At 36.1% G+C, this 25,324-nt stretch overlaps 1 protein-coding gene across 1 annotated transcript in view; it reads right to left on the minus strand.

Annotated features, from left to right (window-relative positions):
* Positions 1-25,324, minus strand: part of LOC113070802 (collagen alpha-1(XIX) chain-like) — an 89,738-nt gene that overhangs the window by 16,944 nt on the left and 47,470 nt on the right. The window contains exons 8-36 of the mRNA XM_026244247.1: positions 24,922-24,984; positions 24,771-24,815; positions 24,540-24,572; positions 21,786-21,821; positions 21,207-21,254; positions 20,823-20,858; positions 20,353-20,397; positions 19,845-19,898; positions 18,788-18,841; positions 17,608-17,697; positions 15,488-15,529; positions 14,796-14,873; positions 14,101-14,136; positions 13,912-13,956; positions 13,751-13,804; positions 13,477-13,518; positions 10,947-11,051; positions 10,356-10,409; positions 9,982-10,035; positions 9,593-9,646; positions 9,407-9,460; positions 8,638-8,682; positions 7,648-7,698; positions 7,501-7,545; positions 5,427-5,453; positions 3,129-3,182; positions 2,256-2,300; positions 1,211-1,255; positions 1,035-1,097 (exon numbers count right to left, since the gene is read on the minus strand). Coding sequence (XP_026100032.1) covers positions 1,035-1,097; positions 1,211-1,255; positions 2,256-2,300; positions 3,129-3,182; positions 5,427-5,453; positions 7,501-7,545; positions 7,648-7,698; positions 8,638-8,682; positions 9,407-9,460; positions 9,593-9,646; positions 9,982-10,035; positions 10,356-10,409; positions 10,947-11,051; positions 13,477-13,518; positions 13,751-13,804; positions 13,912-13,956; positions 14,101-14,136; positions 14,796-14,873; positions 15,488-15,529; positions 17,608-17,697; positions 18,788-18,841; positions 19,845-19,898; positions 20,353-20,397; positions 20,823-20,858; positions 21,207-21,254; positions 21,786-21,821; positions 24,540-24,572; positions 24,771-24,815; positions 24,922-24,981 — 1,494 coding nt within the window. The 5' untranslated portion in view covers positions 24,982-24,984. The remainder of the gene's footprint in view (positions 1-1,034; positions 1,098-1,210; positions 1,256-2,255; positions 2,301-3,128; positions 3,183-5,426; positions 5,454-7,500; positions 7,546-7,647; positions 7,699-8,637; positions 8,683-9,406; positions 9,461-9,592; positions 9,647-9,981; positions 10,036-10,355; positions 10,410-10,946; positions 11,052-13,476; positions 13,519-13,750; positions 13,805-13,911; positions 13,957-14,100; positions 14,137-14,795; positions 14,874-15,487; positions 15,530-17,607; positions 17,698-18,787; positions 18,842-19,844; positions 19,899-20,352; positions 20,398-20,822; positions 20,859-21,206; positions 21,255-21,785; positions 21,822-24,539; positions 24,573-24,770; positions 24,816-24,921; positions 24,985-25,324) is intronic.

Consider the following 25,324-nt stretch of genomic DNA (forward strand, 5'->3'; position numbering starts at 1 on the left):
ATCTGGTCTGCAATTCAAGGATGGATCAAACGCTGGATCAATCTGTTAGAAGATCACGGAGTTGAGAACAGAAGACAGAAACTAATGAGAACTAAATGTTACTTTTTATGGTGTAGATCACAGACAGGTGCAGCATAAAAGGTAGATTACAGGTAGATCCAGGGACCCCCGGGGCCACAAAGGGGACCACAGAAGATCTTAATTATAAAAAAAAAAAAAAAAATTGCAGTTGTACTATTTATATGGACAGCCTCAGTTTTTGACCCCAAAAAAGAAAAAAAAAAATGCATACAGTTATATTAATATCATAAATTATTTTAATAATTTGGAATCATTTGTAATTATAAGTAGCATTTATTAAGATCAATATTAAAAACCAACAATACTACTCATAATAGCATTAATAATAATAATTATAAATAGTGATGGACAATGATTAATCGCTTTCAAAATAAAAGTTTTTGTGCACATAATATATGTGTGTGTGTATATTTATTATGTATACAAACGCACACACATGCATTTATATATTTAAGAAAAATTTTATGTTTATATATTAAGTATATTTATATATATATATATATATATAAATTAAATTAATATAAATATTTCCACATATACAAGTAAATACATTGTAGATAAACATTAAATATATCATATCATAAACAATAATTATGTACACAAAAATGTTTATTTTGGATATGATTAATCGTTGCCCAGCGCTAAATATAAATAACTATATTTTCAGAATATATTTTAAAAACAAATGTGTAAATAAATAAATGTGATTCTGAAAATATAAATAATAAATATTATTATTAATAAATATAATTTTTCCTTGCATAGTGTATATTGGTTTATAAAAATATAGAGAGGCTTATATATATTTTTTTTAAGATGACCCTCACAAGAAGATTGTGATTTTTGTGGGTCTAATCATAAAGACATCTGAAAACCACTGCTGAAGTTTACAGACAGGTGTTCATTAGTGTACACTGCAGATTACAGGTGTAATGAATGCTACGATTGCTCACAGGGGATCCAGGAGGCCCTTCAGGTCCAGGGAAGCCAGTCTCTCCCACAGGCCCTCGTTCTCCCTGTGTGGAAAGACAAAAGAGGGAAAATGGGACATCATCAGTCTCGCATGATACTGTTGCCAAAACCTGCCGTATGATTGACAGCTGCTAACAAGCAAGAAAACAAATCTCACCGGCTCTCCAGGGATCCCTGGCTCACCACGTGGACCAGGCTTTCCCTATCAGTTACAAGAACGACAAGGAGAAGGAGTTAAACCTAAACCTGGTGTCCATCTAAACCACCCGTAGGCTGAGAACATGGCTAAAACATCCACTACTTTTATCTAAAAATCCATACATGATATGAAACCTTTATCTTGTGACAGACCACTAAACCGTCACAAAAATCCCATAGGAACTGTGGCATTAAATATGCTTTTCCAACACAACTAAAAAGATTATATCAGTTATTTTACAGTCCAGTATTGTACATGTCAGAGACCGAAGTATATCTTCTAGCTTATAATATAGGGTTGCACCAATACAAGCAATCATGAATGAATGATTGTATTTGATTCTAAATAAAAATAAATGCTACAAATACTGGAAACACTGGAAAACAAAACACTAGAAAATAAATTACAAAAAAAAATGTAAATAATAATAATAATAATAAAAAAAAACTTAAAATACTTTAAATGCTACACGTAAATTTTGGCATTACAAAACTATAATGGAAATTGGACATTTATTTTGAGATTTATATTATTAGTAGCTTTATTAAATTATTAGTATTTAATTATATTTATTGAATAATATAAAACTAAATATAAAAATAAGGGAAACAAGCTAGAGCAATATTCAACATTGGTCGATTGGTTAGGCTTCAATTTTACAATCAAACATTTACAACCTTGCTATGCAAGTTATCTTAATGTATTCGGTTAATTTTCAATCATATTTTCACTTATTCATAAAAACGTGTTTGAAATCAATCAAACCATAATTGACACACACCCAACTGAAAATCTTTATTCTGTGAGAAGGATGGCACTTCATGAACATGAACAAAATAGCGCAAACAAAATAGAAAACTGACTATAGTAAATTCCTAAGGGGTTGCAGGCTGTGTATTGTGCCATTTACTTATTAACTATCTTATTTCTTGTAGCTTATTTCATAAATAATTTTTATTACAGTGATTTGAAAGCAGGAAAATAAAACAACTGAATAACTTACAGTAGGACCAGGAACACCAGGTGGACCAGATAGGCCAGGATCACCCTTGCAACACACAAACACACACATGTAAGATGACGAATCTACTCCAAAACCACCTGAGAACATGTCAGAAAAACACAATGATTGCGTTTCTTTCTGATCTCGAAACCAACTGTGCTTGACAAGTCCTCCAAAATCATTCTTTCAGTTTCTCTGGGTGTGTGTGTGTGTGTGTGAGCTGCTCTCTTAACTCCATATGCGCTCTGCTGGCTTCAGGAATTAATGAGCTGCTTTTAAGTTTTGGGGCACAGCATGCAAATAAACAGCTTGAGATCATGCAGCCTTGTGGCTGTTGTGGAGTCGGCGAGCACGCAAAATGCTAAGACTACATCTTGACAAGTCCTTTCTGGGAAGAGTGGGCGAGTTTGAAGCCACTCAAAGGAGGAAGCTGCTCTGGCAGACAGACGGAAGAGGGTCTCCATGCACCAGCGCTTTGATACGTGCAGTCGGGGGGGTCTGGAGCATTCTGTGGGCTCGATTTAATGAAGCCTATTATTTCTACCCTCTCTAGTATTCTGGTATTCATGGTCTTTCTCTTGAATTCTCGAGTGCTTTGACTAAGCACTGCGGTGAAATTAGAATACTAACAATGCTTGAATCAATTATGAATGGCTGTGCACCACCCTCCATCTCTGTGTCTGTCAAACACACACACACACACACACACACACACACACAAACACTCATACACAACAAAACTGCAATGTCATGTCAAATCGTGAAGGCACAGAGCGGAATGGCTGGTTGAGCTGTTGAAAGCTGTGTGTAATCTGGGACACTCAGACAGGGTGAGAGAGCGTCCAGTGACACGATTCATTCAAATGCGCTTACCTTAGCACCTGGCAGCCCCTCTAGACCTGGTAATCCCATCAACCCTGGCTCACCCTGGAATAAAGGAAACATATTCCAGCTCAGCACGGACACCTTCATGCATGAAAGTCTCTGTGTGTTGGTTCACCAGAGTGTCATTTTCAATATCACAAATTTTGTTATGTTTAAAAGCATTACAATTTAGAACAAAATGGAAATAAATAATAAATATATATAAACACACATACACAAACATATACACATATATAGATGTGTGTATGTGTGCGTGTGTGTGTGTGTGTGTGTGTGTGAGATCTGGGAAAACCCGTTGGATGTCGTGCTGGGACATTTTCAGGAAATAAAAAAAAATAGGCCGTATGTAAAAATGTTTAAAAATTAGGGTTTCATTCAATTATTATTCTATAACATCTTATATATAATCTCTGAAAATATCTTGGCAAAATTCACTTGTTTAGTGCAGAAAAATAACGATATATTGCAGCAAGCAAAAAAGGCTTTGTCTTTCTCTCATGTTAAGAACACGCTGCGGAGGGTGCTTTCTCTTAACACCACAAAAAACTAAATAAACCATGTATCAATGCACATTTTTCACCAGTCATGTTTAAACTATTGCATGCAAAGCTTTATTTATTTATTTTTGAATATGGTGAGATGGCGGAGCACAAGAAAACAACGCAGTCCGAAGCTGCTCACGTTTTAGACGATCTTGCTCATCTCCGTCTACTCAATCGTGGTGATATCAGTGCCCTATAAGATATTATAATGGACTATTTCACATCCCAGAGATGAAGAATCAGATGATGATGTTACTAAAGAGGAGTAGTCCGATGACAGTATGTTATATGCAAAGGTGCGCTCACTTTTCTAACTACAAGGTAGGCCTAGACTACATATAAGGGGTGATCAAAAGTTCAGAGACTATGCCCATCATGATAAACAACAGAAAACTGTCCTTTTCAGTGTAACATTTGTCTGTTTGTGTAATGATGCATAGCGCTCCAGACAGACATCGACCTATAAGTATAAGTGAAAGTGAAACCCATCTCACTTTAAACCCATTTTTCTCAAAATCCCATTCCATTCAACCTCAGATAGCCATAACTTTTATCACGCTTTGGAAAAGGGCTTGAATGCAGCTTTTCTTATGGTATCAATGGTATTACATATATTTATATATAATAAAAATCAAATGGACAAAATACATTTTTTAGAAAGCTGTAACTTTCCGGTTTCCTTCAGTGGAAACTCAAAATGTATTTCCAGGTCAAAGCAACTGATGAAGCAGATCACAACAGTGTAGCTAGCTAGCAAACTGGTTGTGTAATGTATTTTAGCAACTCCACAAACACCCGACAACATTTTTCAAGGCATGTCACTGATTATTTCAATTAAAACCCACATATTTATCTTCGCCCTGACAAGTGCGTCGAGTTAACTCTAATTCTGTCGCATTACCATCCTGACAAAGCATTTACTTTACTCCTTCCATTTTCATTTAGCCTGCCGTGTTAATAAATCACATGTACTCTGCTGCAAACAGAGCAGCTCGTAATTCACCCCAAGTGATTGGCCGCTTCCCCACACCGAACCCGTCCACGGAGTGCTGAAAAATCTGCGTACAAGCATCGTATATCACGTTCGTCTCACGGCTCAGTCGCTATTGACGGACAGCAGCAGGCGCCACATTAACGGGCCTCGCCACCGAGGCAGATTGCAAAAGTAATTGTCGCACGTGTAGACTGCCATGTATAACAGAGCGCAGACCTACATGGGACCAGAAAGAGGATCGACTGGAGACAGATGGGGGCAATTCTAGCACGGTGCTGGAGACTGCTGGGACCATTTATTCAAATGTCAAATTACCATGCTGCTGAAAAATGATTTGGCAAAAAAAAAGAAACTGCAAAAAAATATCAAAATTGCACCCGTGAGAACAGGAAGTGCCAGCTTTTTGGCTGCCGGAGCTGCATTGTTGCTATCGTAGGGCTTTGTCGCTGTCGTGCATGTGCTTTTGTTTGGGGGCTGCGCATGTACCGCGTTCACAACATCTCCCGCAGGCAGAGAAATATGCAGCGACAATTTGATTTAGGCGCCGTTCCTGATCACTCCTTTTGTTGTTGAGAATGCTGTGTGACTAAACTGTCATCCTCGGCTGCTCTCGGGCTACATTTGAGCCAGGAGCTGTGATTAATGGAGACTAGCCAGAAAGCCAGTGCTGGCTAGACCGGTTTCTCGCAAACCAGAGGCATAGAAGGGCAGAGGACCATTAAATACAAATCAAAGTGAAGCAACACTCACCATCCTTCCTTCATCTCCTTTGGGCCCCTGGAAAAGAAAAGCACAGAATTATCCTGTGAAACTGACCTTATGGCTTTGTGTGCTATCAATTAATCAAATCGTTGTAATTAGCTGGATGACGTCTGCCTAGATTTGCTGTCAAACAGTGACACAATCAGGTGTCTGTCATAAAAAAAGAGCCACGAGGGAATTATGCTGAGAGAATTCTGTTCCACAGCCTAGTGAGCTGTCCATCTAACCGGGTAGAGCACAATTCAGAATTTAAGAATTAGATATTTTGCATTTCATTAGTGTGAATTTTGAATTGATCCGGCAACGAACCCCAGGAAGTTGAATTTGTATGATCGGAAGTAGAATTTATTGATATTCCTTGTGTTTGTAAGAACACTTGGCAACACAACACTTTCTGATTCTAAATTAATATATGAATTGAATGTATAGTATATATTTTAATTTGAATTCAAGGAACTAGAACTAAAAGGAAGCGTAATTAAACTTAAAGTCTAGCAACTCCACTGTCACATATCTTCTTTTAAATGAGTCTACAATTAGGCATGTAATGCAAAGGCTTCATTAACTGAGGTTAAAAAGTTAAATATAAATTATAACTTGAATTAAAATTCTGAATTCCCATTTCCTTAATTATTTAAAAACAGTAATTAAATAAGATTTTTAAGAATCCTTAAATTAATTCTGAATGGTGCATAGCTCTATGTATCTAACAATTAAAGGCATCATGTGGGCTGTGCATGACTGACTGTTTATGCCTATGTAGCATTTTAAAAGGGGTCATGAACTGATATAAAAATTCTCTTGATATTTTGATATAAATAAAAACATTGTAAGTTTCAGAACTCAAAACTATTAAACTAGTCTAAAAACAGCTTTTATTGAATCCGAAAAAGACAGGCTGTGAAATGTGCAACTTTCTACATAATATTGTGGCTAAACACCACCTCCGCAGAAGATCATAAACGCCTAATTCTACACCGCTGCCTGTTTTGGCCTACCCACTGATTCGTGCAAATAGTATGTAAATGACAAGAGTCAATAAAGTTTAATACATACACTGAGTTTGTAGACCACACACAGTGACAAAGCATGCTAGGCTTGGGAAAACAACCTAAACAGAGCAGCATTGGACATAAAATCTAAACACCAAAGTGAATTGAGGTAAATTGAACCACTTTTTGAAATGACAGTCAAGAAGTCAAGAGTGCCTCTAATTTATCCTATTTCAAGACCGAATATTACATTCGAAAGCTAATTTACCCTTTAGCACAAAAGTGAGCTAATATATCATGACTCTGCAGGCTAACACAATCCAGTCACATCAAACGTTCTCCCAATCACAAGCGTCTTGACTGTTCAAATGAAGTTTAATCAAAGTCTAAGTGCGGTCTCCTCCAGCTGCGGCACGTCAACAGGAAGTGTCATGTCCCACTTAGAACAGGTTCAGCTGAGGATAAACTGAAACAAAGCACCCTGGGGGACTTGTACGCAGCTCCTTGAGTCTATTGCAGTGAGGAGGGAGATTGGAGAGTGTCTTCTTTCAGACCTGCTGATAAGGCTTTAGCATTTCAAGAGTTCTGGGCGGTCTGGTAAAGATGGCCCAGGAGGGAATATACTCTTGTTTTTCATGGAAAGGAAGGACGCATTACATACAGACTAGATAAGTGTGCATGTCACTGTGTTGATAAGCTAATCGGATGATTCCGCTAGGGCAGAAAAGCTCTTTTATATACATTTCTCTTTTTTTCCTATTAAAGCCCTGCATTTCAATTACCCCTTCTTTACAAGCAGTTACTTTGTTGACTATGTGTGACAGGTTTGTTTTGCCCTTCTCCCTTTGGGCTGCTGTCATTGTCTGAGTTTCAGATTTGTGTCTGTGTGGCCATGAGCCGTCCTTCAATTCATGCTGTGTAAAACCGAATACAGATTCCCAAATCAATGTAGCTTCTTTGTGTATTGACATTTAAACTTCATTAAAAGTGCAACAACCAATTCCCTGTGGTGGGTTACGTTCAAAGAACTATTAATTTTATGTGGGATATAATAAAAAAATATGACATACCGGGGGCCCTGGTGGTCCGGGCTGACCTGTATTAGCCGCTCCATTCTGTAAATAATAATAAGGACAGTTTAAAAAGTTATAAACAATATGACCAATATAGTTACAATCTAAAATATTGTGTGTTTTAGTATCAAGTGGAAGTTTTACCTGAAGCTTATAGAGACTGCTCATTCCATTTCCCTCTGCATATGGGACACCCTACAAAAAAATCAGATTTTAGGATGTTGCTAGGTGGCTGCTGATTGGCTAAAGTCAAAATAACCTGCCCAAAGCAATATGATATTCTAGTTTCCAGATACTGTATGTCACAGGTCCTGCCTTCAAATACCCTTCAATGAGATCTTTCTCCTTATTTATGACTCACTAGGCTATACAATTATAAGGGAAACAAACTAAATTTGAGTCTAAAATTGTTGTTTTAATTGCATTTCTGGGGCCACTCCTGTTGAATCAAACGGTTATTTACATTTTAAAATTATTATTTATTTTTCCACAAAATTATGTAGGGGCAAGTTGGTTAAGTCAATAAAATGTTCATCTTGAAATATTACCAAGAATATAAATGTTATTCTGAAATCAAAAAGTTACTATGAATACTATAATATATATATATATATTAAAAAAAACAAAACAAAAAAAAAACATAGTAATTCCACATTTACCAACACCTGAAGAGGAACCTTTTTAGATTTATACTAAAAAGTATTTTACATACTAAAGAGCATGAACTATCAGTCACACAACAGATATATATATATATATATACACATACATACTTTTTTTTTCAAATACGCATCTCACTTGTGCTTTAATTATCATTATCCAATTTTTTTTTCTATATAAAATAATTTTTCTCCATTCCATTTAATATGCAGAGATAACTATGAGACAACTATAACTAATAAACCACATGTAGACTGATTTTCCCAAAATGGATAAGTACTGTGGCACAAAAATTGCTTAGTGTTTTGCAAAACTCCAATGTGATGCTCTACTGGAGCAGAGCTATCTGTTAAGTGACCACTGAAAGACAGCGGAAAGTGTTATGGAAACCTGTAGGAAAGCATTCATTATATTTTCAATTATGTTTGCTATTCCTAGTGGTGTAGAAAATGCACACTTTAATTCAAAACTTACAGGAGGTCCAGGAGGGCCGGGTCTGCCTTCCACTCCGTCGCTGCCCTGGAACAAAAAGACATTTCTTTTCTTTACATGCATAACACAAACTGCCTCTCCAAACAAAGTATAAGATTGCATTGAGAGTCAGGGCCAACGCCACACTGCAGTGTTAGCAAATGTTGTGAACAATAACAGGTTTCAGATAGAGCATTTGGAAGTTTTGAGGATAGATTCAATGCCCCTTGGCTCTATTGGGTTGGCTCTCAGTGGAGCCGATCAACTGCTGAAAACAGATTAAAAATGCCTCTATTCCCTTTCTAGTGTATATCTGCACACTGCAGGACACACCACCAGCTCGTCGAAACACACTGAGCAGCATATTTACTTTCTCCTGCTAACATTTTGTGAGAGTATCATTTCATCCATTTATCAGGCAGTGTGTGTGTGACTCATACAGATGCAGATGGGTCAAAGAACTATACTGCCGGGAAAAGCGAAAGAGAGAAAAAGATGTGCCTTACTAGTTTTAACTTGTTTATAACTTGGCAAATGACCATGGAATAAGTGAGATAATCAACGGCTTGTGTCTGTGAAGGCCGTCCTTCAGTTCTTCCGCTTCGGGTTCTTTGCCTCCACGTCGTGCATTTAAAATCTTTTAATGCATGGCAAACCATTGATTATCTCTTACTTACACTATGCCTGGGTTTTACCTAGCATTATCTTTTTTTAAGGGCCTTAAAATTATTTTAAAATCTTAAAGCAGAAATTATCACTTGATTATACTAACCCGTTCTCCCTTTGGTCCTGGGGGTCCAACAGGTCCTGGTCTGCCAATCAGTCCCTAAATGCAGAGGTATATTAATAAGGATCATTTTACAAAACAAAAGAAGAAAAAGAAAAAAATATATTTCCTAGGAACTAAACTAGCCGCCATTTAAAAACCATAAAATCATGAAGATAAGAAGTTTCTTACCTGTGGACCCATACGGCCTGTGGATCCAGGCAATCCTGGCACACCTGGAGACCCCTGGAAACAGATTAAAACAATTGTAGCTATGATTAATAATTCATTCTCTATCCCTGAAATTTAAATTAAAATTAATTGGTCCATTGGACAATATACTATTCTATTCAATGTCAGCATTGTTTCAATGTGAATGGGTCCAAAACAAAAGATGTTTATTTAAATACCTACTGAAACGGCAATCTACTCAAACAAATGAAATCACTTCATTTCAGATTCACAGTTTGGTAGATAAAGTGTCTGGAGCAGCAGTATAGTAGTCAGCTATGACACATAAGACAAGCCCACTAACTGTAACAGGATTAGTTTAGCTTTGTCATATCATTTTGATAACTCACCTCGTCACCCTTATCCCCCAATGGACCAGGAAAGCCTCTCTCACCCTTCACTCCCTATATGAGACAGATGGACAACCATTGAGACAGAAAGAGCACTCTCTTGATTTAGTTTCTCTCTTATGATGCTCTCACACATTATTAATGCTCATCTCTGAATTCTCTCATTCATGCACTCTAATGTAAAGTATGCAAACCATTTTTTTTTGCTATAATTGTTGCACCATTTGTAATACATTTGCTCTGCTATGCCTTGTAACAGAGGAAATGTACTTCCAGAATTAAAGCTAAAGGGAAGACTGTGGATATATCAGGGGCTCATGTGTCTGGCCAATCACACGATTCTCTTCTCTAATCTCTGATTTAGGACGGTTTACCTTCGGACCCTCTTTTCCGGGATTACCAGCTGGGCCTCGAAGTCCCTGATCCCCCTGTCAAGGCCAACACAGAAAGTGAGGAGCCACGTCCACAGGACAGACATAAGAACATACAGCGGCTCAGGAAAGTATCTGAACACTTCGGCCACAGTTAATGTCCTCATGTGTTTAAAAGATCAACAAACTGGAACTGATTTTAAAGAACGAGAAGACAAGCTCATACAGTATTGCAAGTAAAACATTTGAAGCACTCGTAATTGTGACCCAGAAAAGTTAGTAAAATTAGCTTTTTCTGTCAAACATCATTGCTTGTAGGTGCTGATTCATTTGCAGATTCTGTGGTTATTGAATACAATGATATGCAAACTCTTTAAATGTTTTTTAAAGCCCTTGTATAGCAAATCTTAAAAACATTGTTATATCCTCATGCATTTCAGATAACTGGACTGCAGAAATGTCTAGTGTATTCTAAACAAATAATTCACTGCATCAGCCAGAAAGGATGACAGCAATCAGTGCTGGAAAATCTCAGGTGGAGGAACAGAATTTCAATTAGTAAGGAGATTAAAATGTGTTTGCAGCCATTTTTACCTTTTCTCCATCCATTCCTGGGATACCTGGAACTCCAAAAGAACCCTTTTCCCCTTTCTGCCCTGGCAATCCTGGTACTCGGTTCTGACACACACTGCAGGCATTCTACCAAAATCACAAACGCACACAATGTAAGGTGCAGAAATCCAACTTTCTCTATTTTAATCTCTTTCTCCTCCTGTTCAGATAAACCCAGGATGCAACACATCTCAAAATGAACCTCTTTTTTTGGTTTGCATATCCAGAAAGGACCCATCATATATACTAGCTGCCTGAGATTAAATGATTAGATGAGGAGTTTCTCATATGCTGAAAATCAAAGCATATCAATCTAAAATTTGGCAGGTAAAATCAGTTTTATTTCAAATACAAAGCTATCTAGTTTTAAAATACATTTTAGTAATTTTGCATAGTAAATTATTGATCTAAAAATAATTAAAACCAAAATATTTTTATGGACTAAACAGTGTCAGTTGCAGTAACAATACAATTATAGGTTTGCCACAGAATACAGGAAATGTTAATATTAAATATATAGTCGTTTAGTAAAAATGTGACCAATATGCAACAAATTACATTTCTGAAATAGTACTGTGCATCTGCAAAACTTTTTTTTTTCTCATTTATCTGTATATTTTCAATTAAAATGTTTTAAAAATGACCACGATTCAACTTACACCTTGACATGGATGAGGTTTTGTTAGTTTGAGAAGTGATATTTCTATTATTGTGTCATAAAAGCATCCTTACAAATGTATAGTAGATATTCTAAAATATTATGAGGAGGATTAATTTTACCTCCATCTAATTTCTTCTGAAAAAGACAACTGAAGCAAAACGAGACACCGTTTACATCACTCTTACAGTGGAAAAACAGTAAACTGACTCCAGAATCCTTATTTGTGTTTATGAGCTCTACACAGGTTTATCTGCTTCTGTATTGCATCTGTGTAAGATTCATATTTCCCCATCTGGATATATGCTTTTACCAGCTTGCAGAGGCACATGTGGCGTGGCAATCAAGCTTTGCCCACTGCTAAAAATGCTAAAGGTCAAACCCAGGCATATAAACCACTCACAGGCAGAAAAATTGGATAAAAGGCATACATTAGGGAAGTACATGTTCTTTTTCCAAAGCCTTTTTTCACAGATTTTAACCTTGACAGTCTGATGCATTGACCCTTAATACATTTGCCCACTGATACAGCGAGAAAGAGGAAAATCAGAAGTGAAGGTGCTTTCAAAAGCGGTTTTGAAACTCAGGGGCTAAGTAAGCAACCTTTTTCTTCAGCTCTTTTAGAGTGAGACTGTATACCCGAGAAGCGTAATCAATGGTTTACCGCAATTGGTCAATAGATTGCGTTGACATTTCACATTGGATGCACTTTTCGTACCCAGCACCAGGGTGTCTATGAAGCAATTTACTAGTGCATTAGTCTGACCTGCTCAATGAGTGCAGTTTAGATTTCGACATACAAACTGTGAGCTTGATTTAATAAACCGCATTAATTTACATAAAGGAATATTTCACCCAACAATTAAAATAGAAGGTCAGAGCTGTTCTATAAACAGTGAATGATAATTCATAGTGCAAAAAGCATTTTTTTTTATACAAAAAATACAAAAGTAAAATGTAAATGTATTTATTGACCTGACTCGAGGTCCAATTTAAACTCTGCAGTAATCAGTCATAAACTTGCTTGTTCTTTTGACATTTAAATATGTTTTTGATGCATTCCCTTTCCTTTGTGTATGAAGACACATCAAATCCAAACCGGAGATAAATTACAGTACATAAGCTGCTGTAAGTAGCTCTCTGTGTTATGGTTGACAGTTCAGTCCTAAGAATTTCACTGCGTCATTTTTTGAGCAAACAGGCATTTATCTTGTCAGAAGTTTCTTCAGTCCTATAGAGATGAATGCATGATGTCCAAACAGATTCATAAAGAGCAGTGGAGGAGGAAGACAGAACAGAAATACTTATAAGGTGGAATTAAAGAGAAAGCTAAGAGTGAAAGTTAAAAGAACGTTTCTTTTTCTAAGTGCTGAATATATATCAATGTAAAGAGTTTGAATGAGAGCAATAGAGCAGACAATGAAATAATTTATAACAGTTGTTCATTGCAAGTTTAGATAAAACTGGGCTTTATATTACCACTGGCTATATTCTGTCATTTGTGTTTTGTTACAAAACAATTGTGTGTAATAGGAAAGGCAATGTTTTAATGGAGGCTGAAAAATGCTTTCTCTAGGTTACATGAGGTAAGATCTGTCTTAAGATCCACACACAATCTGACTGAAGGGAACAGAGTTTTAAATATTTTTTTTAATACCTTCGGTTTGAGATGTCAGGTTTCAAAGTCTGCAAAAGTTTTGCTGATATGCATCTCAAAAGGAAACTTTGTGGGTACAGACCTAACTGCAAATTCAGCATCTTTTATTAATAATAATTCATACTATTAATAAAAATGAATAGTATTAATATTTAGCATCTGCTGCAGTGGGAACAGATAGCTAGATGAAACGGTACCTTAAGTAACATCCCCATGTCTCCAACAATAGGTAGTGCTGTCTGAAAAAGAAACATTTAAAGCGGCATTAGATACAACAGTAGAAAATGACACTCAATGCAAACACAAGTTTTTATTTTATTCTCCATGGAGTGCTATGTCAGTATCATATTCCACTATTTTAAGTAGCAGAGCAAAAATAAACCAAACAACTGTGCATTTTGTATGTAACTGAATATTAACTTTACACTTCTAGGAATGTCAATAAAAATAAAAATAAATAATGTTACGGACCGGTTCTCCAGGGGGTCCAGGGGGTCCTGGTCTGCCTTGTGGGCCTGGAGGTCCCTTTCAGATTAAGACACATTGAAGATATTTAAGAATTCTTTATATAAAATAATGATATTTTCACCTTTTGACAAATTTGGACTCAAAGAAATGAAAACACTTCTCACCATAATCCCTGGTGCTCCAAGTGGTCCCGGAGGTCCACGAGGACCCTGTGAAAAAAAAAAAACACCATCATGTAAATTCACTTGCTTCAACACTTTCAAAACAAAGAGAATATTATGCACAATGGTATACTAGTGACATGCTTGGTCTACATGTAATTGCGGTCTTTTGGATCTAAAATTATCCTTTACCTGAATTCCCGATTCTCCTTTAGATCCCATCAGTCCCTATAGAAAATAAAAAAATGAACAAAAATGTTATTTTAATAAATGCAGGTGTCTTATAAACCAGTAAAAGCTCAGTTTGTCTTCATAACACAATGTAAGATATTTTGGATGAAAACCTGGAGGCTTGAGACTGTCCCAAAGACTGCCAAGTAAATAACAGTGTCAAGGTCCATAAAAGGTATGAAAAGTCGTCATCAGAAGGATGCGCTGTTTCTACATGTATTTAGCTTTGATTTTAAATAAAATAGCGCATCCTTGTGGCACAGATGACACAGAAGAGCATACGCAGCATGGTGACATGAAGTGACACAGAGGAGACCGTTGACAAAGGAATTATTGAATAAAGCTGTTTATAATTTTAGTTTGCTCCCGACGCCTTATATAATCCAGATTGCACGTCTGATGGTAGATCATACCTTTTATGGACCTTGACACTGTTATTTACTTGGCAGTCTATATCTCATCCAAAATATCTTCAATTGTGTTCCGAAGACGAACAGAGCTTTTACGCGTTTGGAACGACATTGGGGGAAACTGATTAATGACAAATTTTCATTTTGGGGTGGAGTAACCCTTTAAATGACTATTTCCTGTTTTGTGTGAACAATCCATTTAAATGAAGACAATGTTTGTGAAGTTACTCTAAAACAGGTACATACAGGGGGTCCAGTGATTCCAATACCAGGTTCTCCTTTCTCTCCAGCATCTCCAGGGACTCCAGGTACACCTCGCTCACCCTGGTGGAGAGCAAAAAAGTTCATTCGTGCAAACTAAATTAACTCACAAAACACAGTCAAGCAGTGCCAGTGTATGTAATAAAGCTTGGCTGGATAATTATTGCATTTTAAATGAATTTGTTGCCATGGCAACATAATGAACCTCTTCAGTCAGTATGTAGTAATGTATTTAAAATCAAACCCTTACAAACAGATGCTTACACAGCAGTAAATAAGAGCTTTAACGAAGCGTTTCGCATGAGGAAATAATTTTATGACAGCATAAATTTTCAGGGTTTAATACAAGTTTAGTTCTACTACTACAAGACAATTTCAACTGTATTCCACAAATGTACCTTTGTTTTAAACTTTTGGAATGAGTCAAAATGGTTTTTAGTGCTAACGACATTAATGCCACAGATGCAATTGGATACGGAGTTTAACTTGAAGCAGAAAGATTCCTTTAATAATTCACAATACTGACATTTCTTATCACACCATAAAATAGTGGACTAAAAGACAAAGCATAGCTCAGGGAAGTATGGCTGATATGAACTCAGGGGATGTTCCTTTACAGCTAAACTTCACAAGCGCAAAATTGAATACTTTACAAAGAATCTCTCACAGCGACCTACCTTAGGGCCCCGCAACCCCCGAAGACCAGACGCGACCTCCTCCTAAAGATGAAATACAAACTCAAATGAAAACTGTGTTCTTAAAACTTAAATAAGACTCCATTTCAGCCAGAAACTTTTATGGGAACAGTCTGAAAATCAGTGTTTGTTTTAGTAGCACCACCACTTTAGCATTCACAGTGTTAACAGAACAGTGTAACATTTGATACAAATAAATAATTGACTTTTTCTTCACCACTTTAAATTAGTAGCTTGTAACTTGACCAGAAACATTTTCAAGTAGCGTCCTCGACGTCGCTAAATATTGCACACTCTTGAGTTTGGTGCAATTCACAGCTAATTTTTTATTGTTTTTCTCTGTGTGATATGCAAGTGATACTGTAGGAGCCGACAGTGTGAAAGAGTTACAGTAAGCATTATTTGCTATACGCCACTGATGGAAAATTGATTTTTGTGGTCAGCAAGAATTAGATTAGCAAGTAGTTTTCGCATTGCAGAAGCTGTCACAGCAGGTAGATAAAAAGACTTTTTGCATCCTATGAAGTCAAAATACGGGATACTTAAGTATAATGAACCTGATTAAATGAACACAGCAAGGCCCTTGTGAGAAGTTGGACTGAATCAAAAGGGGGTATTAAAAGTGATAACAACGGGAGCAACTAAATTTATAATAATTATAAAAAGAAGAAAAAGCAGAATGAGACAAGGAGTGTATATAAATGGCGTCAGATTTGATTTCATTCGTTTACTTCACTAGTGTAAATTTCCCTGTCTTTCTCTCTTCCACTAAATCAGAACTGACAAAGGTGGCTGATGGCTTCATGCTATATTGATTTCAGTCCAGCAAACCATCATTCAACTGGTCAACAAGTGCTCCGTCTGCCCACCACCCATCTGTCTATATGCTTCATGCTGGATGACTCGCCACCTTTACAGTTAATATGCAGTTTATCTCCTTCCCTCGCAAACAAACATCATTTCTTAAGTCAGAGTTCAGCTGGCACCTAACTAGCATGAAATAAAACACAACAGCAAACGACAACGATCCAATCAATTTCCAGTGTGTGAAAAAAAAAAAAAAACACGGTCAGCCCTACTTTGATCTTGTTCATGAAGATGCTTCAGAGACATTTGTTACAAGAGGAAATGACATTAAAACCTTTTGTTTCAGGCCAATTTTAGTTTATAGAAACTATAAATGTGACCCTATCTATAACATCCCAGGACACCTAACAGGTGTACCATTAGGATGAAACAGCAAAGGGGTTTTTAAAGGTAGCTTTACCAAAGCAGTATATTAGCATGAGCACTATTTCATTGTCAAAGCTGAAATCAATGAGCTATCAGGTTTTTCTCATTCAAAAAGCCATTTCACATTGATATATGTCACAATTGGGACCAAAAGACTACTTCCGTTTCATTCCAACTTTAAATAGTGTTGATACCAAGATGTTTTTCATAACATAAGAAAAAAACGAGACGGCTGTTAAATAGAGGTAGATGGATATAGGTACAGGACCTGACGATGGTTCTGAATGAACAGGATGAGGATTGTGAGATTTCTGACAGATACTAGTATCTTGGCCAAAGTGTGAGACATTGTTGAGATTTCTTTTGAAACTGTAGATTAAACCTTGAGATAAGTAGTTTTTACACAGATTTGGGAAAACATAGTAGTAGGAGACTAAAGCTAAAGTCTCGATTTGCTTCTCACTGGTTTTGAAGAGAAACAACTGAGTTATTTTGCAGATCTCATAGCTGATTTTTCTTTCTCATGGCTTGGACAGCTGACCGGTTTACCGTAAGGACGGCACAGCAAAGGTGTTTTTAAAGACAAAAGCGGTGAATTAGCATGAACAGTATTTCATTGTCAAAGCTGACAACAAGGAGCTGTCATTAACAACCCAGCTGCTGGAGGAAGAGAGGCAATGTGTCACAGATTTACAGGTGCATAACATCATTGTCAGTGTGCCTCTTAAATCAAAGCTGTCATCAAAGTGGTGGGATGTTGGATAAGTGTTGAGTGATATTCTGTTTGTCTTAATGGGGTGCTAAAAGAGAAGATACTGAGTGTGGAAAAGAACTGAAAGAGGAAGATAGGAATGGTGTTGTCTACCTACCCCATTGCAAGGTCCGACAGAGCAGGGCTCACCAGGTTCACCCTTGAGGCCCGGGGGGCCTATAGGTCCCGGTGCTCCGACTGAATCACCCTGCAATCACACACCGACAGCTGGCATTTAGAGTCGCCGTCACCTCAGGTTTGTCATTTGATAGTTTGAGGAGCACCACACAAATGCACACACATGCCTGCCTTCACACGCACATACAAAACAACGGATGTAAATATCACAGACATCTAGGGAAAATGTCACCAACCTAGAAAACGCCTCATGCAGCTTCAGAGGTGAGACGACGAGAGACTAAAAAAAGCAGTCTAAACATCTGCTATGCTGAACATGCTCCCTCTATTAAAAATGCTGTTATTGAGTGATCTGTGAATATTTTGAGTGACAGTCTACTTTCTCACAATTACTTGAATTTAGTCATCTGAGCAAAATATCTGCTAATTTAAATTATTATTGGGGGGAAATAAAATGTACTTCACGCCCCATACTACCATGATGCAATATCTACTAAAAATAAGACCATTAAAACTGGTAAAAAAATAAAAATAAAATAAGACTAAAATAAAAAATATATAATTTAAAATGTTTTCAGCTATTAAAACAATTTAAATATTGGCCGAAAAAAAATTTAGTTGAAAAGGGCTTGATAAAAAAAAAAAGGTTTTTAAACTAACACTGAAATACAAAAAAAAAAAAAAACTTTTCTATTAAAAAGGCTATTTAACTTAATCACTCATATTATTTTAATAATTCTAAATAATAAGTTGTTACTCAAAGATGAAGAAAATTCTGGAAATTAATGAGCAAAGTGTACAGCCATTCTTTAGTTCTTAATACCATCTGCAAATCAGTTTTGCTGTAGGTCAAGTCTTCAGAATAAAGGGAGTTTGTTGTGCTTCAGACTAGATTTCCAGTATCTCTACAGACGTCACATTTTGCCTTCTAAAAGACCCTAATAAATAAATAACAAAGCAGTACTTCTTAGATCTTAACTATTTTAGCTTACAGCTTTTTATCTTATAGCTGGTGCAAACTGTCAAGATGTACCAGCAAAACAGCTCAGTGAAGTCTGATGTGAACAAATTGTCCTGAACATGACCTGGTGCTTCAACATATGCAGAAACAAGGAAAATATCACACTAGAAACATTCAGCCCCAGCGCTTTCTTGCGTACCTTTTCTCCTTTCATTCCATCTTTTCCAGGCAGTCCTGGTTGACCGGGAGAGCCCTGGAAAAATCAGGAAGATCAGCTTTATCTGTTGCTGCTTTATTCATTTTAATTTTATCATTAACATCCCCCCATCCCTGTGTTCCCATCTTTTTTGGAATAAAGGCAGATGCTAATTAGCAGAAGCAGGTGCCGAGAACAGATTGTGATGCTGATTCCTCCCCACACGTAGAGAACTCAGATGCACCCTTCCCTGCAAATTAATTTTCAGATTACCGATTGATTACTGATTGTCTGTGCAACAATTCACAGCTCTGCATCCTTGTTTTTCTCGCCTCTGTTATTTATACATGCATTGTCTTTTTCTGTGTGTGAGCGAGCGAGTGGGAAAAACTAAAAGAATGTGGAGGTCGTGATTAGAATAAATCTAGATTTTTTAATTTTCATGTGGTGTTTCCCATGCAAAAGTCTATGGTACTCTGAAGAATTTTTTAATTGCACAACCGGCTCTTCATGGCGTTCTTTAGAATATCAAAATATCCTTCATACAGAGGAACCCAAAACTGTTCTTACATGGCATTACTGCAAAAACTCCTTTTTGGAACCTTTATTCATAAAGGAAGAGCTTGAAAATTTGCTGAAAATCTACTCACTCTCAGGCCTTGCAAGATGTAGATGATTTTATTACTTGTATCTTAAATTTATTCATTTAGCAGATGCTTTTATAGCATCTATATACATTTTTACTAGTATGTGTGTTCCCTGGGAATTGAACCCACAACCTATTGGACTACTAACGCAATGCTCAACCACTGAGCCACAGGAACACAGGTTCTTCATAAGAGAAATTTAAATGGATCCTCTGCAGTGAATGGGTGCCGCCAGAATGAGTTTAAATAACTGATAAAAACATCACAATAATCCAAATGACTGTTAGTAGATCAATTAATAGAAAACTAAAACCGTTGTTTCCAGCTAAAATGTGATTCATTCATTCATACTATTGAACAGTGAAAAAAAAAACAATTTTGGAGATGAGAAACTAAAAATGTTTCCTGCTTACCGGATCCCCTGGAAGACCACGGAGGCCAATGGGACCAGACGGACCCTGCTTTCCCTGTAAAAACACAAACACTCGTTGAGATCTCTTCATATGAGCAGCATGAACATATTTTGGGTTTGAAAAAAAATGGTTTGGACAATGTGAAATCAGTTTGTGCCTAAACATGCTTTGGAAGCTCTTGCTTCAGGGACTCTGATTTTATACCAGTTGTGTAGCATTTTAACTGCTTGCTATTCTGCGATCAGATTCGTTTTGGGACCATGGTAGCATGCCACAACCCATTTAACCCAGCAAGAACCGACTGCAATAAGCCACCCATAAGAAAGCGTTTGGAACTGGTCAGTAAATCAGAGAGATCACGGCAGAGCTGCTAACCTACTGGTCAACCGCGCTGACAAGGTCCGCAAAAAATCTATCACACCAAAGCAGAGAGACTTTAATGTTCTTTCTATCTTGGTTAAATCATAAGATGTCAGCATGAAGGGTTTATGAAACAGGAAGATCATACCTCAAGTCCTGGTGACCCTGTCAATCCAGGCAATCCAGTATTGCCCTTCATAAGAGTTAAAAAAGGACTCAAAGTTAAAATTATACACAAAATTATTTACCAGTAAATTTCAGAATAAATGTGTATAACTTAAAACCTTTTCATGCCCAAAGTAACAAGGCCATAAAATTAAATATATCTAATATCTTTAATCATTCCATTGTAATAGTATATTATATCTTTTTTATTTTCTTTTTTTTTTTTGCATTACACATTGTCATAAGTACTGTTAAATCGATCAAATGATGTGACAATGTTCAGAAACCTGTGCACATACAGTATTACACTATTCCCTTGGAATGGCCAAAATAAAGATGGGTCGCTTTTTTTAAGCTCATATATGTTCAACATTGAATGACATGGATGCTGTTCCTCTGATGTGCACTAATGTATAAAAAAAAACCTTACAACATCTTGTGCACTTTATTTACCTGGAGACCTTTTGAGCCTTCAGACCCTTTTTCACCCTGGTGAAAGAAGAGAAAAGGCTGACTGCAATGCATTAAATCACATTCTCAAGAGGACCTACAGTAGAACAAGAAAAGGTCGAAACATATCTTTTTATGTGTCCACCCTTTCAAAATGTTTCCTTTTAAAGGTCCCTGCTTTTAAAACCTTCATGTCTCGACTAACATCTGACAGATTAAAGAGAGAGCCAGACTGAGCAGTTTGATTGACTGTCCACAGTGTTGATTCAGCACAGCTTTCATATTTTCCTTTTCATTTTAAGACCAGGCTGATTTTTAAAAACCTTTTAATGATCTTACAGTCTGTTGCGGATGCATGACAAAAGACGCTAATGAGTGGCTACTAACCTGGTCTCCTTTCTCTCCTTTCTGGCCTTTTTCACCTCCTTCCCCCTCATGGATTATTGGGAGAAACAAACAGAACAATGGCTAGAGATTATTCATGGAGGAAATGCATGGTTACATAATAATGATGATAATAAAAAAAAAAAAAAAAACAGTGACCGTCAGTTTACTATGCATATGATGTTATTAAAACAGCACATCTGACTGAAAATTATTTCCAAATACATTGCAAAATAAATTCTAGGACTAATGTAATTAAACATTGAAATTTTAAGGATTTAATAAGAATCATAAAGATGATGATAAAAATATTAATACTAATTATAATGTAATGTTATGATGCAAAATAAATATTTTATTTTTTATTTTTATAGAATTTTCTGTCTGATCATTTTTAGTTACATATTTGCAAAAATAGTATAAAAATAAAAGAAACAGTGTTCAACTAAAATCGCATTTTAATTATAAATTCAAATAAAAAATATCAGAAAAGATGTATACGAAAAAGAAGCATTTTCGCTAGTGGTTTTAAACATTTTTATTTGTAAAAATCTTGTATTTTTAAACGGCATCTGAACTTACAGATCCAGAAAGTCTCAGTCCATGTGCTGTCATCACCTTAATAAAGAAAAAAAGACTATTTAATATTAATGTTAGCTTATGCTGTAATAAAAAAATTAACTACCATGAGACAGCAACTGCAGGTTACATGTATTAAATTGAGCCTAGGACCATCAAAAAGAAGTTGAGTTTTAGTTTTTTAAAGGGAAGATCAGGTGAAATGCTCATTAGAAAGACCTTATCAGTTATGCTTTAATCCTTTCTCATGCTCTGTTCTTAGATCTCAGTTCAGTGATAACCTCAACATCTCCACACAAGCATAAAACAGAAGCTTCCTCTCTCGTTCTCAACTGTCCGGGTGGCCTCTATGTGAAAGATTACCATTAATCCAGGGTTTATGGCATTTAAAATGGCAAGAGCCTTTTACTGCAACAAGAGGCCAGTGAATATAGACCAAAAAAGTGCCTCTTCAAGACATCACTGTCTGCCACATAGAGGTGGAATCAGAATCTGTTTTACGGCGTTCCATTTTTCCATTAACTACCAGCTGGTTTAATAGCCTGTCAATCATCATGACGGCTTTCAGTCAGCGGTGAAAGACAGATTGTTTTGCACGATGTATCCGTGGATTCATCTAGAGCGTTTCATGAGCTGTAAAACAGAAGTCTATGAATAAAGATGAAACAACAGGAGGCCTGACGTAACTTCAAGACAAAGTTGGTGTAGAGAATGAATAATAGAATGTTTCCGGTTTTGTACATTTATTCATTGTGCTGAATAATTGTGTGGAAATTAAATGAAACCGATTGAGCTGCCCATCTTATTCTCTTCCTAGGGAGTTGCCTAATACATCATATTAGGTGAAAAGGACCTCACAGTTGACTGATTTGAAATACATTTAGTTTAGTCTTAAACTGTCGATTATCACACAATGCAATAAACTAAAAAAATATAATGCACAAAAACATAGGTTAAATTCATACACATTTTTTTTTAAATATACCAAACATTTGAATTATGTTTTGTTAAATGCAGAAAAGTAATGTTTATAAGTGTGCACTATCATTCAAAGTTTAGTTTAACTAAACTACAGCCAGACTATTTACTTGATTGAAAAAAAGCTATTTAAAATAAAATAAAAGTTTTTATTGAATATACTTTAAAATGTAATTTATTCCTGTAATAGCAAAGATTAATTTTATTCCAGTCTTTAGTGTCACATGCTGATTTTGTGCTCATTAAAAAAGTTATTCTTATTATAAATGTTTAAACCAGTTGTGCATATTATACTCCAACTGAATATTAATTATATTTTTAAAATAAGGTGCTATACAAAAATCATAAAAAAATAAATAAAAAGATATATTGTATTGAGAAAAATTACAAATCCTTAATTAAAAGAGAAACAACAACAAGCTTCATTCAGAGATGGCTACAATCAAATAACAAATAAAAGAGGAAACCATAAAGAAAAATTTCAGAACAGAAGTAAAAAGAAGCCATCAGATTCTTTGGTGTTCCAGGCTTCATGAATCTTTGTAAATTGGTTTAAAAGGGCTAAAGGCATCTCGTTTCTCCCATTTAGCAAGAGATTCACACAGCAGGCAGCATCGATTGATTTTGTGCCCTGCTGTCAAATCGCACCTTTCGTCTCCCTCTTTTGATTTAATTGACACGGTCAATGCAGTTCCAAACCTGCAAATTTTGTGCTAAGTGCAACCAAAAAGCTTTTGGCTTCTCAGCTCTCAAAGGTTTTCTTATTAGTGAGCAGTCAGCGGAGATGAAGCCGATGAGCAGTGCTGCACTAATAATGCAGTACACTCTCCACTGTCAATACGCCAGAAGCTGTTTGTGCTGGCAGTTACTGTAACTTCGACTTGGACAATCATAAAATGCAGAACAAACAGGACATTTTGTTTTCATTTTCATGTGGTCTTCCAGTTATGTGTCTTTTAAAACCTACACTGAAGTTAAATCAAATTTAGAATACTAAATAAATAGCTTTATTTTATCGGTATTAACATTTATAATTGATCGCAACAGGGCTCTTATTAAAGAAAGTATTTCAGGTGATGTTGACCTTAAAATGAAATGTTGGTAAGTGTATCAATAAGCAGAATTATAATTAATAAATAAAGCACAATATACATCAACTCAATGAATATTGAGTTATTTTATTGACTCATTTGATCAAAAATGATAGTAAAGTCATTTATAATGTTACCAATTTAACATTTATAAATGTTGCCATTATTTTTTTTTTAAACAAATGCTGTTATTTTGAACATTCTATTCATCAAAGAACCCCCCCGCCAAAAAAGAAAAAAAAAAATTACGAACTAGCTCAATTGCTTTGACAATAAAAAGAAAGTATTCTTAACAAATCAGCACTTTAGAATGATTTTAGACTGGAGAAATCCCTGAAAATTCAGGATCAAAATGCATGATTGCCATCATGAATAAACTACATTTTAGGAAATGTTACAATATAAAAATGTTATTTTAATCTGCAATATTATTTCACACTTAGAGCAAATTTAGAGCAAATAAATACAGCCTTGGTGAGAATAAAATGCTTCTTGAAAAAAATGACTGACTGCAAAATTAGCTCTGACTCATTTACTGGACTTGAATCATCTCAATGGAGTCGTTCATGGCATGAATATCAAAGGTGTGTTTATCAAAGATATGCAAGTTTCATCTCATGTGTGTTACTACTGTATGTGATGTATCTGTATGCGTCAGAACCTCTGACAGGGAACCTCTAGTACTCACGGGGCCCGGCAGACCTCTGGGTCCTTCCTCACCCTAAAGGAATAATGATTAAAAAAACACACAAAGAAAAGTGAAACAAATGAACCACAGAATTGACTGAGTCTGAACCTCAGTTATAATCAAAAGGTTTTCTACACAAGACTATGATTTATTAGACCGAGCTGGTATACAGGTGAACAGACTCACCTCCTCCCAGCACACAAACTAACAAATAAAACATGCATTACAAACCTTTTGCCCCTTCGTTCCACTGGCTCCCTCCAGGCCAGGTAAACCCTGTGGAGTGAGATATTAGAAGAGACGAAAGTATCATGAGGTAAATAAGCAAACAAAGATCTGTAATGGGATTTTTTTTAAATCAGAGCTCTGAGATGTTACATACAGTATCCCCTTTATCGCCCTTCTGTCCATCCGTTCCTGCGACACCCGGGTCACCCTTCATACCCTGAAAAACAATAATAATAATCACACATGTATACAGCATATGAACACAGATGATACTGTCTAGGGGTGAATAATCTGCACATGGCAACCACTGGCTTAAGAAATATTATTAAAATGTAAAATATAATGAAAAAATTTGTATATATATATATATATATATATATATATATATATATATATATGTTCAAGTATATTCAAGTTCTTGACCTTCTTGATTTTACCTTTCCACGCCTTTATAATTGTTTTTTTCCAATGCTTGTTCATTATTGCCAAAATTGTAATTTTCAACACGGACACTTCCTTGACCTTTCTCATCCCGGGAAACCACAATTTACAGAAAT

This window comes from Carassius auratus, unplaced genomic scaffold (genome assembly GCF_003368295.1).
Source record: "Carassius auratus strain Wakin unplaced genomic scaffold, ASM336829v1 scaf_tig00005314, whole genome shotgun sequence".
In the NCBI taxonomy this organism is placed as follows: domain Eukaryota; kingdom Metazoa; phylum Chordata; class Actinopteri; order Cypriniformes; family Cyprinidae; genus Carassius; species Carassius auratus.